General features: G+C 47.7%; 1 protein-coding gene across 17 annotated transcripts in view; it reads right to left on the reverse strand.

Moving 5' to 3' along the window:
- Nucleotides 1–4,081: 4,081 nt before the first annotated feature.
- TRIM66 (tripartite motif containing 66) overlaps nucleotides 4,082–14,191 on the reverse strand; it is a 61,892-nt gene continuing 51,782 nt past the window's right edge. For 14 of the 17 annotated variants that reach the window (XM_063782724.1, XM_016920309.4, XM_063782729.1 and 11 more), the window contains 10 exons: nucleotides 11,058–11,573; nucleotides 10,704–10,896; nucleotides 9,164–9,224; nucleotides 8,015–8,189; nucleotides 7,402–7,691; nucleotides 6,816–6,942; nucleotides 6,420–6,494; nucleotides 5,753–5,905; nucleotides 5,118–5,336; nucleotides 4,082–4,371 (listed from right to left, as the gene is read on the reverse strand). In XM_063782724.1, the coding sequence (XP_063638794.1) occupies nucleotides 4,312–4,371; nucleotides 5,118–5,336; nucleotides 5,753–5,905; nucleotides 6,420–6,494; nucleotides 6,816–6,942; nucleotides 7,402–7,691; nucleotides 8,015–8,189; nucleotides 9,164–9,224; nucleotides 10,704–10,896; nucleotides 11,058–11,573 (1,869 nt within the window). In that variant the 3' untranslated portion in view covers nucleotides 4,082–4,311. The remainder of the gene's footprint in view (nucleotides 4,372–5,117; nucleotides 5,337–5,752; nucleotides 5,906–6,419; nucleotides 6,495–6,815; nucleotides 6,943–7,401; nucleotides 7,692–8,014; nucleotides 8,190–9,163; nucleotides 9,225–10,703; nucleotides 10,897–11,057; nucleotides 11,574–14,191) is intronic. The other 3 variants (XM_063782726.1, XM_054662052.2, XM_063782734.1) reach the window with 1 other exon arrangement.

Raw genomic sequence — 14,191 nt, forward strand, 5'->3', positions numbered from 1 at the left:
TGGAGACTCCAGGGAGTGGGAGCAGTGGACTAAGCGAGGGAGCAGTCTTGGAGGACATACAACAGGATTCAAGATATAGAGAATTAAATAGGAGCAAGAATGGAGGCGTTGGGGAGAGTTACAGACACAGATGAATGAGAGGGGAGTGAGGAACAGCAGGCAAGGAAGCTCTTGCTTTAGGGGCTGTCTTCTGTGAAGTAGACAGTGAGCTCAGTCATTTGTGGAGGACAAAGATGGAGGCATGGGTGGGGAAAAAAAAGGGATCACAACAAGTTAAAGAATTTCCAGTCAATACTGAGAGCTCAACTGAGGCTGCCAACTGTGAATCTGTCATGCATAGCAGCCCAGGAGGTGGAAGCAGCAAATATGATGATGCCGAAAATGGAGAATGGCTGATAGTTTCAGCAAAATTGAAGGGGATATGCCTGGCGCAGTGGCTCACGCCTGTAATCCCAGCATTTTGGGAGGCCAAGGGAAGCAGACTGCTTGAGCCCAGGAGTGTTGATACCAGCTTGAGCAACATGGCGAAACTCCATCTCTACCTAAAGTAGAAAAATTAGCCAGGCATGGTGGCATGCACCTGTAGTCCCAGCTACTCAGGAGGCTGAGATGGGAGGATCACCTGAGCCCAGAAGGCAGAGGCTGCAATGAGCCGACATCATACCACTGCACTCCAGCCTGCATGACAGAGTGAGACACTCTCTCTCAAAAAATAAAAAAAAATAAAAAAAATAAAAAAAGTTGAAGGGCATGAGAAAGTTCAGGATGCTGATAAAAACATCAGTGTGTGATAGGCTCTGGGTTCATGCTGGGGAGAGGAAGAAGTCCAGGAGAAAGCTAAAAGACAAGGAGAGGAGAGAGAGGGCTGAGGCCATGGAAATGGACTAAAGGAGCAGGGCAATTTTGGCAGTACTGAGGGACGGAGAACAAGCCCAGGAGGTGGTGATCCAGAAGGAGCAAAGGCTCAATTCAGGCGTTCAGAAAGGAAGACTATAAGTGACTCCACGGAGTGAGAGAGGGAGCAGAACAGAGCTCAGGAACAAACAAGGAGGCGCCTCCGTCTTAGCAGCCAGGCAAGGAGCTGTTGCTAGAAATGGGTACAGGGAGGGAGCCAGAGTCCGCTGGTGGGGGATGGCAGGGACTGCCATGGAACAGAGCCTATGGAGGGTATGGTTGCCACTCAGGTAGGGGTCCTAGAGGCAGGCAAGGTGTATAGTTAGCAATTGCTAGAAGTCAGGCAGGGCTAACCTAACCATGTTCTGTGGAAGAGTGCTCTGCAAGTTCATCCTGAACCAATTTTTTTTTTTTTTTTGAGACGGAGTCTCGTTCTGTTGCCCAGGCTGGAATGCAATGGCATGATCTCAGCTCACTGCAACCTCCACCTCCCGGATTCAAGCAATTCTCCTGCCTCAGCCTCCCAAGTAGCTGGGATTACAGGCATGTGCCATCACACCTGGCTGATATTTGTATTTTTAGTAGAGACAGGGTTTCACTATGTTGGCCAGGCTGGTCTCGAACTGCTGTCCTTAGGTGATCCACCCACCTCAGCCTCCCAAAGTGCTGGGATTACAGGTGTGAGCCACTGCGCCCAGCCAAAAAATAAAATAAAATTTAAAAATCCTGAACCAATTTTTAACTAAAATCCCCTTGCATCAACTGAAGCCATTTTACTGTCTTATTTCTCAGCATACCCAAGAAGTCAATTTTTCCTCTAGGACTGCATGCTGTCCCATAAGAATCTAGAACTCACCGTATTTCCACTGCATGATGTTGTCAAGGACAAAAGGACTTGGCTGACTTCAAAACTGGGCCATTATGGGAATAAGTCAAAAGCAGGATCAGCCCAAATGTTAATGAAGAGCCTCTGCAGGCAGTCACTTGGCTAGCAGGATTTTTTTTTTTTTTAATTTCTAAGTCATGTTCTGGTTTTTGCATGCAAAAACAAAACAAAACCATGATTCAAAACACTGGTGGCTAGGTCTAAAGGAAAAGCCAGCGAGAGGCAGGTGTCTAAAGGGAGCCTCTCAGCATGCAGGCTCTCTATGATGAGAAGGGAGCATGTGTCTCTCTAGCACATTACTAAGACCCCCCCTGGCCCAGCAAGCTGATCCGTGAGCCCAGGAGGCCACACCCAAGCTGGGAGCCTCACTCATATAAGGAAAGCCAAGCTTTTAACAGGTATTTCTGCTTTAAATTTGTGGTCTCCAATTGCTCCTGAGGAAGGATCAGGTCTGAGCCCGTCACAACACTCACCAGTTGCCCAACACCAAGTACAACAAAGTTCACAGGGATGGTGGAAATGTGGGCTGCACAAAGGAAAGATGACCTAGAGCAGGAATTAGTGACATGAGAACAGAGGGTACTTTGCCAAGCCAACTGAACAGAGAAGGAGATTCAAAAATTGAAAGGGAAATGACCAGACCCCAAACCAGAAAGTCATGTGAGTCTCAAAGGGCAGAAGCCTAAGTCCAAAGATTGCCGGACTAGTAAAGCATTCAAGACTCAGTTACCCCAAACTAGAAAATGGGATCACGGAAGCCCATCTGCTTAGAACGTGGCATGTGCTGCTGAAAGAATGGCAAGCCAAGGGGCATGGTTTGCTTTAAAGTGAAGATGATCTCTCAGGTTGGGTAGAGAAGGAAATGAGCAATACCATCAACTCACAAAGAGAGAAGAAATGTTTTCTAATTAAAAAACTGCTCATTAGCAAAGGCCCTACAAACAAGAACATCCTTGAACTTCATCTCTTAGCAAAAATAAAGCCATGACCTCAGACTCCCCTGAAATTAGCCATGCAATGACAGGACCAGGGAGAGCTGTCTCAGTCCTGGCCACTGACATGTCAGGTTCATAGCTCCCCAAAAAATATGAGCAATGGGTTCCTTCTCAACCAAGCCCTTGCTTGGGAGGTAGCCTGACCTCCAGTATCCTCACAAACACCCTGCGAGGGCCATGCAGATGCATTCAGCATGCAGCCTCGAGCTCCTGTTCCCATGGCTTCCAGAATGCTTCTCTCTGCATTCTAGGAGAACTAAGGCTCTGAGGTTGCTTCACGGTCACCAAAGGACACTGGCTTTTTGCCTCTTGATTTTTCCCCCTGTCCACCTTAGACAAACTTCCCCCAGGAATGTCTAGATCTGGCCCCTGTTGGTCCCTGAGGCCTTCTCTAACCTCCAACAAAAAGGGCTGCCAGAAAAGTGTTGGCTTTTTTGGGGCTGTAGACAGCCTGGAGGCGGGCTGGTCAGAAGACTCACTTCTGATCTTTGGCTCATGAACTTGGAGAGGTTGAGAACTAGAATCTTTAAGCAGGAGGAGAGGCCCAGAGGAGTGAGCTGGTTGTGGGTTACTCTCTCCACCCATGGAACTCTGGACCTGAAGCAGACAGCAGCTGTCTCACAGTATTCACAAGCAGAACTCACGATCCATACCTCTGAATGAGGATGATGAAGGGTATGGCCACTGACAAGCACCAACAGTCACTTCTAGGAAGGCAGGTTCTCACCCTAAAGAAGTGTGATTAGCCCAGAGTAAGTAGCACAGACGGCGGGCTCTGAAGTGGACATCTTACTAAGTCTGTAAGTGAAATCTGAACCAGAAGATTTAAGTGGTCTCTCCACAGCCACCCAGCTCAGTCAAGAATGTCACACCATCCACAGCATTTTCACAGCAGCCACCTATGTCAACATCAGGAAAGTGACTATGCAAAACAAATACCCTGAAAACCGTTAGAACCCAAATAGGCACAAATTGAGACCTATGGCCTCTAGAAGCCTCCACTAGTCTGCACATGGCAGGTGCCTCTATCCAGACAGGACAAGCAAAGGCAAACAGTGACAGTCTTTGGCTGTGCTGGGCCAGGGATCACAGTCCTGCCATATGTCTAAACCTCTCTCCCTTCTTTTACCCACTTCTGAGCCCAGGAGGAGTTCAGATGTATACATGGCTCCTGAGCCCTGGACACTAAAAGGTTAGACGGGTCTGCTTTCCCAGGCAGAAAAAAATTCACCAAGGAAAGTAGGTCTTCCCAAGCCTAACCAGGTGTGGTCTTGTCAAGTGGAGCCTATACATCTGATTACTCTGGTAATAATAAATACCTTCCTCTTTCCTGTTTATTACTGAAATCTTCTCTGTAGTGGATGTACTACGGCTCCCAAATAAATGCTGTAGATGCAAATGGCAAAGAAGAGCACTACACAGTTCAACAAGACTCATCTACCATCCACACTCTGAAGAGGATAAGCTGCAAGATGGGGAGGAATGGTCGACAGTATGGGACAACAGCTGCCAGAGTGCCCAGTCTCCTTTTGGCTCTCACACCTGAGAGATGCTGTTGGCCAGGCGAAATGACATTCTTTTTGCTCTTTCATTCTCCTGAAAGAAAAATATATATTTAGAATTAAAATAGCCAAATGTAGGATTTATTAACATGAAAAGGCTATGTCAAGATTGCAGTTCTGCCAAGTCAATGTATTTTATTCTACCCTAGGAATGCAGCAGTAAAACTTACTGAAGCCACTAAACATTGTATGCTAAGTACGGTAAGCAACTGGGGATGGCTGGTCAGACCCTGGCACACAGTAGGCAGGCAAAATATTTCAGTGGAATTAAACAGCCCTGAATGGACATTTCTGGTCTACACAGGTGGGACCAGCCCAAAGATCAGAGGAGCTCTCTCTGCTGCAAGCAATACCTCTCCTTCCTTACCTACACCAAGGGGCTAAGAAAGATCCCTTCCTTTCTCTCTCAAACCCAAATAGAAACCAGGCACTAAGACCAGGTAATTCCCTTCTCAGGGGCATCACAATCACAGTGTAGTGTAACCAGCACCAAACTGGGAATCAGGACAACTGGTTTCTCAGCCCAGGTCTGCTGCTAAATGCTGGGTTACCCTGGGCAGGGACAGGTACCTTTCTGAATTTCAAGTCTCGTGAGTAACTGGCATTGATGAGTCCTGTACTGCCCTGCCTTCCCTGGGGGCTAAGGGGCTGGAAGTGAGGGTTCGTTGTCACCACCATCTTTTTGCACCACACGAACAGCTTCACCTTAGGTTCTGCTTGGGTGCCCCTCTGCTTGCCTGATCACCGCCCACCTGCTGCTGGCTGGCAGTAACTCTTTACCATATGTCGTCGCCGCCTCTTGGGTTGGATGCCCTCCTGCATGTAGGGAGGCCACGGGAAGCCCTGGGGAGTGGAACATCCACTCTCACTAGACACCTCCTCGGAGTCTGAGTCCTCCTGCCTTGGCTGGGCAAACCGTTTCTCCGGGTAGATCTCCTTCAACCAGCCCTCAAAGAACACTTCCAGGCAGCGGCCAGCCTCTGCAACCTCGGAGTCAGGCTGATGGGGGAGGAGAGCAGTGATGGTCTAGCCTGTTTTTACCAGTCCATCTCTTTCGGGTCCCTCAAGAGCTACACAGAGCACAAAGCCTAGCGGGGTGTCCTGAGGTGTCTGGAACTTGACATTTTTCTCCTAGGACTCAGGAAAAAACTAGTTTGGTAGCAGCTCTTATAGCAGAAGTGACCCCAACAGGTATCCACAGATGGCCACTCACTAGTACCTCCCCTTTTTCCTGAGTCCATGCTAAGGCCTGAGTGTGGGAGAGAGCTTTTAAACACTCACCACAGCAGGCCCCCAGAATCTGCTCCCCAGTCCTCATGGCAGCCCAGACCAAACCTAACCTCCCAACCCTACCCACCCATGACAGTCCTGGGGATGCAGGGAAATAGGAGAGCGGGAAAACAGGCAAGACATACATAATTGAACTTAGCACAGTTCCAGAACATGAGGCGCACATCTGATACCACCTCCTCTGGGGTGGTATAGTGAGCTGGGTCCTTCTTTTGCAGCTTCCTCCGGATGATTGACAGGTCCATGGGCCTCTTGATAATCTGGTAATAATGCCGGGCCTTGGGGGAGGAGACATGAGGAGAAGGAGGCAAAGGGAGTGAGAGAAGAAATGGAGGTGTGGATAAGAAGGAAGAAGAAATGGAAAATGAGGTGAAATATAAGTGAAAGAATAGGAAGAGGAATGATGAGGAGCAGCAGGAAGAAAAGGATGGAGAAAGAAGACAAAGAGCAAGGGAAAAGGAGGAATGTGTCACCTGTCAAGTAGGATCTGATACAGTAGCAGTTGTGGCGGGGGAGGCTGGAATGGCCATGGCCCTACGGTCCCCTGGACTATCCACAAGTTAATATTGTCACTACTCCCAGTGGCCATGCTCTGAGCCCAACCTGGGAACCACCACGCTCCTGCCCCATGGCCTGGGCCCTCTGAGCAGAAAAGACAGTAGCAGGCACAAAATTCAATAACTCAGAATTTTGTGAATCTAGAAAAACAGGGGTTAGGGGAGGCTGGGGTAGCAGTATAGGCACAAATCCACATGCAAGAAGAAGGTGAGAAAACAGCGTGGCCTTGCTTACCAGGGGGCTGACAGGTTCATGGAAGGGCAGGCTGAGGTTATTGCAGCACAAGGACAATACCAGCTTCTCACACTTCTGCAAAGTCAGAATTGGCAACAGAGTCACTTTGTTCTGGTCTCACCTCAGTATGAACTAAAGATGTTGACCCTGATAACTCCCTGGCTCTGTCCCACAGGATGCCAGCTGCCATACTAAGGCACAATTCAGGTTCCCAAGCCAGAGGAAAACTGCTAGGAGAAGGAAAATTATCCAAACACCCCTGGGCCAAGTTGTCAGGCATAGGACAAAGAAACGTATCCAGAAAAGCCCCTCATCCCCTCTCAAAGGCCTCAGACCCTGTAGGCAGAAGGGGGCTGCCAAAGGCAGGGAACCTTGTTTCCAAAGACTCCTCCCTACCTTCTGGTCATACATGCTTAGGCCAGGAGATGCCCGCATTCCAGGCTGGTTATAGCGGGCATTCTCACAGTCGTACTCCATCTCGGGCTGGGTCAGGCTGCGGCACAAGGTACACACCCACTCTCCCCTGCAGGGGCAGGTGAGGCCATGTTAGGCCTCAGCACATTGCCCAGAGCACCCTTCCCTCTCCCTCTGCCCTATGGCAGGCATGAGAAACTGAGTCTCCGGCCTTGCCGTGTAAGAAATGGCTTTCTAGCCACAGGCTTGGAAGAAATTCAATAACTCAGAATTTTGTGAATCTAGAAAAACAGGGGTTAGGGGAGGCTGGGGTAGTAGTATAGGCACAAATCCACATGCAAGAAGAAGGTGAGAAAAGAGGTAGAAATGAAGTCAACCAAATGTCAAGCATCCACCTGTCTGTGTGCAGAAGATACCCAGGCCCATTAACTCACAGACCTGCAATTCAAGCAGGTCCAGAAGAGGGGAGTAAGCCCATCCTGGGAGCTCTGTGGGCCTGGCCTGGAATAATCATCCCTGGAAGGTAACCCTACTAGCCAGGTGATGGTCCTGGACTGGCATGACTCACCCTGGGAAGCTGAGCAAGGCTGGCACATGGCAGGAGAGGTGGAACACTTTGGGGCAGCGGTCACAGCACAGTAACTCTCCACCATTGAGGCAAACAGCACAGAAGTCCTCATTCTCTATTGGGGCTGGGGGGCCCTTCTTGGCTCCTGGGGTTCGAGGAATGAGTCTGTGTTCTTCAGGAGATGTGCCCTCCACTTCTGGTGGCCGCTGCCCAGCCAAAGAAGTGACAGTGACCTTTCTTCCCTCCAGACCTGGGGCCTGGGTGGCCTCAGACAGTCTGTCCTGGCTGACCTTGGGGAAGAAGTAAGTCTGGGCAGCCAGAGCACAGAACCAACAAGCTCTCGAGGGAGGGGAGGGAGAGACTGGCAGGCCCTGCATGCCTACATGAGAGCCACTTATTCCAGGACCCCAAGCCAGCAAGCCCCATGAATGCTGGGATACCTCACTCCTGATATGCATCTCACAGGACCTTGCAGCAGGGGACAACGTCTGGCCAAGCTGCAGCCCCATCACAGACTCAGGAAAGGTCCCAGAGTCAGAATTCGGGCAGTAGCAGAAAGAATAAGCTCTTAGGCTGCGCCAGGGTTTGAGGCCAAGGCAAAGCAAAGTGGTACCTTAATGGACATGCTGGAGGACTCAGTGCCACACTCGATGATCAGCAGGAAGCTCCCATCCTGATCATTCTTCTGTGGCTTCAGTTTGAACACAGGCATCTCTCCTGAGGAGGCAGCACAGATCTTGAGTCGCTCCAGTCGCACATAGGGAATCTTATGCTCACTATTGAAGGCTCTGCAGCAAGACAGACACCCCGGGGTCTTGGTGGGATCCTCCTCTGGTCCCAACCTCTAAGTCTGAAACATCCATGATCCCTGTGATGATTAATATTGAGTGTCAACTTGATTGGATTGAAGGATACAAAGTATTTATCCTGGGTGTGTCTGTGATGGCACTGCCAAAGGAGATTAACATTTGAGTCAGTGGGCTGCGAAAGGCAGGCCCACCCTTAATTGGGTGGGCACCATCTAATCAGCTGCCAGCAAATATAAAGCAGGCAGGAAAACATGAAAAGGAGAGACTGGCCTAGCCTCCTGGCTGTATCTTTCTCCTGTGCTAGACGCGTCCTGCCCTTGAACATCGGACTCCAAGTTCTTCAGTTTTGAGACTCAGACTGGGTCTCCTTGCTCCTCAAGCTTGCAGACAACCTATTGTGGGACCCTGTGATCACGTGAATTAATACTTAATAAACTTCCATATATATATGTATATATATATGTGTGTGTGTGTATATATATGGAAGTATACACACACACACACACACACATATATATATATATATCCTACTTGTTCTGTGCCTCTAGAGAACCCTGACTAATACAATCCCCAGCTGAATTGCTACTCCAGATCCTCTTGGATTTGGACTCTGAATGTGGACTCTACAGGTCCACATTCTGTCCTCCTGGCCCACCTCTGCATGGCCAGGCCCTGTCAGCCACTGGGAAGCCCTATGGTGTAGTCCTGGTCAAAGACAGGAGCTCCCTGAAGTGCAAGGGCGGCACCCAGAGCGCATGCCTCGTCGTGCAGGAGCCAGGACATCCTCCCACAACCATCCCAGACATCCACTTGAAGGTTGAGGGGTTGAAGAAGGCAGTTGCAGGCAAATTTCTTCCACTTGTAGTTAATTCATCAAGGATGCTTCATCCCTGTGCCAGCACCTCAGGACGTGAAGTCATGGGTGGGAGGGAGATTAGCCAGAAGGCTGTTACCTGATGCTCTGGTTCTCTTTTGCATCCAGCTCTAGGGCTCCTTGTTCAAAATTCTCACACTCTAAGGCAAAAGACAAACAAATACCTGTGACACACATTTGTGGCAACAAACCCCGTCATGCATATCTTCTACTTATATCTGCTATTCATACCTTTGGCCACACATCTGTCATACAGTAGTTACCTACACTATAGTCATTCATAGTGGTGACAAGTCTGCCATGGATCTCCTTCTTGAGAGGAGGAAGCCCACCTTCTTTTAAAAAGATGAACACAAGTAACACTCAAGAGGCTGCCTATGGGTGAGTGTTGGGTCAGGCACTGATGGGCCAGTTTCTCACCTTCAAGATGAGCTCAGAAATCACTTGTTCTCAGTACACCAGTGTTGCCTCCTCTGAGGAGTCTTTTTGTCCAGCCTCTGCCATGTCAGCCAAGTGCTGGGATTCCAGCAGTGCTTGAGAATCCAGCTCACACTCCATGGAAAAGAGGCTCCCAGGGAGTTCTCCCCTGAGTAGGCAGTTTATGGAGATGGGCAGGAGGCAGTGGTGGGGCAAAAGGATGAAACTAGCATCCATTCAGCACCAGGCACAGTCCTAGGCACTGTACATGGGCAAGCAGGGTCTAAAAAGTTTAACTGCATAAAATGCAGAGTTACATTATTGTGTGTAATAAGAACCAATGATTTTTCAGTTGGCCTTTCAGTCAGTGTGGAAAAAAAAGGAGAAAAATTATTTCTTTCGTTTTCATTTATTACACGTATAGGAAACAGACTAATCATTACAAATTAAACACGCATCACACACTGAACGAAAAAAGTCCCAAATGATCATCAGGAAGTCACTTCCTGACTTCCCAACTAGCCCTCACCTTCCACAGAAGAACAAACTTAGCCTAGCCTGGTTGGAGAAGGGGCATGGGAAGCTGAGAAGCGAATCAGAACCAATCTCCAATGGTCCAAATTGCCTTCACTATGAGGCACAACACAAATCCACATTAGTGTCAGGTACCAGGAAAATCCTTACTACTCAGAGGAAGTTATCAAATGATTTCACTATAGTTATTGGTCCCAGTAGCCTAAGAAGTAGGTGCGATTGGCCCCATTTAGAGAGAAAGAAATCGGTTGAGGGAGGTTAGATATCTTACCCGGGATCATAGGGAGAGAGAACTGGTTTACTAAATTCCATCTATTGGACTCCAAAGTCAGACATGCTCTTTTCCCTATAACATTTTGTCAAGGCTAGCCCTCCTGGGCTGAGTTCTGTTTCCCCCTAGGTATAATGCAGACCCCCAGGACTCTTTGCATGGGGAGTGTTACAAAAAGAGTAAGTCCTGGCCATGCCTAGATCAGCCATGGCCACAGTGAGGGAAGCAGAACAGGTGTCACTAAGACAGTTCCGGAGGAGAGAAGTAAATTCAGCCTCAGAGAGATGCACTGCTTCCCCAGCTTAGAGCTTGTCTGCTGGCCTCTCTTACCTAGAAGTGCTGAGTCCATCTGCTCAAGTCTGTGGCCAACATGAAGGGCAGGCTGCTTGAGTCTCACCTTTTGGGTTCTGGTACTGCTGCAGAGCTGTAGACGTGCTGACCACTGGCGCCAGTGGAGGTTTCTTCACAGAGAGGTTAATTGGCTCCTCCAGTTCTGAGGGGATGGCCAAGTCCTTGGGAGCATCCAGACCGGGGACTATGGGACCTTGTCCCAGTAAGTCAGTGAAGCGAGTGGAATCCTCACTTTCCATCTTTCAAAAGTGAAATGTCGACAAGAATCAAAGAACTCAGACATGGTTGTCATTAGTGGTCTCAGAACTGTTAAGCTAAGGTCAGAATAAGGGTCCCAGTGGCCAATCTTTTGCCCATTGATGAACAAAGGAAGTTTGGATAGCATTTCCCCAGGACTTACCTTACACAGAGCATTCTCCAGGGAGGGATCAGCCCCATCTCCGGGACACAGGCTCCCTGAAGTTCGGCCAGAACTGGAGCTGGACCCAGTTTCTGGCTGCATGTCAGAAACTGGAGGGATGCTCTGCAGAGGACAAGTTGCCAGACTCGGCACAGCCTGGGTGTGACCAGACATTAGGCTGGGCCCAGCCTGAGGGTGATCACTTGCCAAGCTTGCCATAGCCTGAGGGGAGTCACTTATCAGGTTGGGCATGGACTGGAATGTGCTATGCACAAGGCTGGGCACAGTCTGTAGGTGACTGGTTGTCAGGCTGGGCATGGCCTGGTTTTGAACACTTGTCAGGCTGGACACCATTTTGCGGGGAGCACTCAGCAGGCTTGGTACTGCCTGGGGGGCACCAGCTGTCAGGTTGCTCACACTCTGGATCTGTGGCTCTAGGGGCCTCTCCAACCTGGTAGACGACAACTCCATCTCCAGAGTGTTGGAAAAGCCCATGATGCTCACCGAGGTGGAGTGCTGCAGGAACAGAGACAAGGGGTAGAGTCAGGCTGCTAGCTGGGAATGGAGGGAGGGAGAGGAGGGACCCAACCCACAGGAACTCCCATGCTCCAATTCCACTCTGGCTTCAGAGTCTGTTAGCTGCCAGGAACTCAGGCAATGCATGAAGCCCTGTTCCTCTTCCTGAAACCAAGGAGGCTGCTAGGCTATGACACAGACAGAGAGGCACAAGTGGAGGACTATTGTGTGTGTGTGTGTGTGTATGTGTGTGTGTCACAGCAAGAGTGAGAAGGAGAACTTATTGCCTGACCTGAGGCATGTACACACACACACAGACACACACACACACACAGTTAGCCATATCCCTCACCCCAGTCTTGTACCTAAGCAAAGGGTCAGGCTGTGGGACTGCCCTCTAACTTCAAATTCCCCTCTGACTATACCACCAGTGGCTTCTCTTCCCGTCAAGGGGTGCTATAGAATAGTTTCTGCTATACAACAGTAGCAGGGGGTTGAGAAGGCTCAAACTCTTATCTGCCTCAGACCTTCTTTGAGAGAATGCCAAGGCTCAGAAAGTTCCAATCAGTCCTGGGGAACCTGGGTCAACTGCAGGGCCTTCTTATGGGGTTGTTCAGATCAACTCCAAGCACTACTAGCATTTGATGTAGGCTTTAACCAAGATATTTGAAGGTCTTTTCTGGCCCTAGTATACCTGCCAAAGATATTCCAAACCAGAGGCAGAGAACATCAAAGCAGCTAAATCTTAATATCACCCAATCCGTACAATCATTGGATAAGGCAGTAATGTTCTGACTCCAAAATTATTTTCTTACATCTGAGGAGAAGAGATGTAAAAGGTTTATAAAAAGAAGTTGAAGATACAGATTTCTGTACTGAATCCATTCCATTTTTCAGATTGAAGAGACAGATTTAGGGAAAAGGAGGGAGACTGGCTCTAAATATAATCTTCAGGAATGTGTAAGTTTCATATCCCTGCCCTTTAAAAAAAAGACTAAATATATAACAATTTCACATCTTTTGAAAAACAAAGAGAAAATGGGAATTAGGCATATCTATCTAAGTTTCCAAAATCAGTGTCTTGAACCTGTCATTTCTTCCCCATTCACATTTTCACAGGAAAATAAATACTTCAAATACATTCTCAAGTTTCAATATAAAGTTACTAAAGCTATTTTGCCATGAACACTGTCCTCATCTCAGTGAAAGTCACTCCTAGTCATTCACTTCTGCAAGTCAGATCCTATGAAGGAGGCATCAGTGAAGCATCCCTCCTGCCACACCCAAGCTAATACCAAGCCCCATCAATTCTACCCCTTAAACATCTCTCAAATATACCCACTAATTCTTCCCTCTGCTAATGGTGCCCTAGCCTAACCTACTTTCACATCTCCCTAGACAACAGTAGTAGCCTCTTCAATGGAGAAATATTTTCAAAACACGGATCCGATCACATCATTTCTTTTCATAAAACCCCGCAGTGCACTACATTCTTCTTAGAATAACTGCAAAAATCCTTAACAAGACTCCCGAGGCCCTGATGACCTGTCCTCTGTCCTCCTTTGTAGCCATAGCTCATTCAATAACCCTCTCCTCATTCACTGAACTCTAGTCACTCATTTTTTCCAGTTCCTGAAACATACCAAGCTCTCCCTCCACCCACTATCCTCACCCCCTTCAGATGGACTGCTTTCTCTGCACAGAGAATTCTCCTACCCCTGCCCTGTTCCACTTATCCTTCAGAACTCAGCTCGACTGACATTTTTTGCCAGAAAGCCTTCTTTCATTCTCTAGTCCAGACCAGGTTCCTGCTTTTATGCTCTCATATGCCTTGTACTTGTACTTTCAGCTTCATACCACAATCCGTGATATCATTTGATTAATGTCTGTTTCCCCTACTAAAGTGTAAACTCCATTAGGGTATGGATTTTTATCTATTTTGCTTACCCACCATATTCCTAGACCCAAGAGCAGTGTCTGGATGAATAAATGAATTAATGAGCTGTTTAAAAATTCAAAACAACACTAATACAGGACTGTTTATTCTACAAATCTTTAGCCAAATGAACAGCAGCTTAGGTCTACTGACAACTTAGTCTATGAGTCTCTCTAAAATAATGATTATTTTTATACAGCTAAAGTTTATTGAGAATTTATTATATGCAAGGCAATTTGCTAAATGTTTTACATATATTACTTTATTTAATCCTCACAATAACCATTAAAGGTTAAAAGAAACAATCCATGTGAACATTTAGAACAATATCTGGCATACTGTAGATGCTCAGTAAACCCCAGTTGTTTCTACTGCTGCTTCTATTATTTTTATTGTTATTATTGTTGCTGCAGACCTAGTTTTACACTTGACAAAGATGAGGCTCAGAAGGGCATCTTAAGTTTTTTCATGTTATTGTAAAACATAACTTTGTAGATTTCCATTTCTCTTTATTGTTTGTGTACTGTATATAGAAATACAATTGATTTTTGAATATTGACTTTGTATAGACCTTGCTAAAGTCACTCTGGGATTTTCCTTTGGATTTTCTGTGCACACAAATCATGTGCATCCATGAATAGTAAGTTTTTGTTTTGTTTTTCTGAACAGGGTCTTGCTCTGT

This window comes from Pan troglodytes, chromosome 9 (genome assembly GCF_028858775.2).
Source record: "Pan troglodytes isolate AG18354 chromosome 9, NHGRI_mPanTro3-v2.0_pri, whole genome shotgun sequence".
Classification (NCBI taxonomy): Eukaryota; Metazoa; Chordata; class Mammalia; order Primates; family Hominidae; genus Pan; species Pan troglodytes.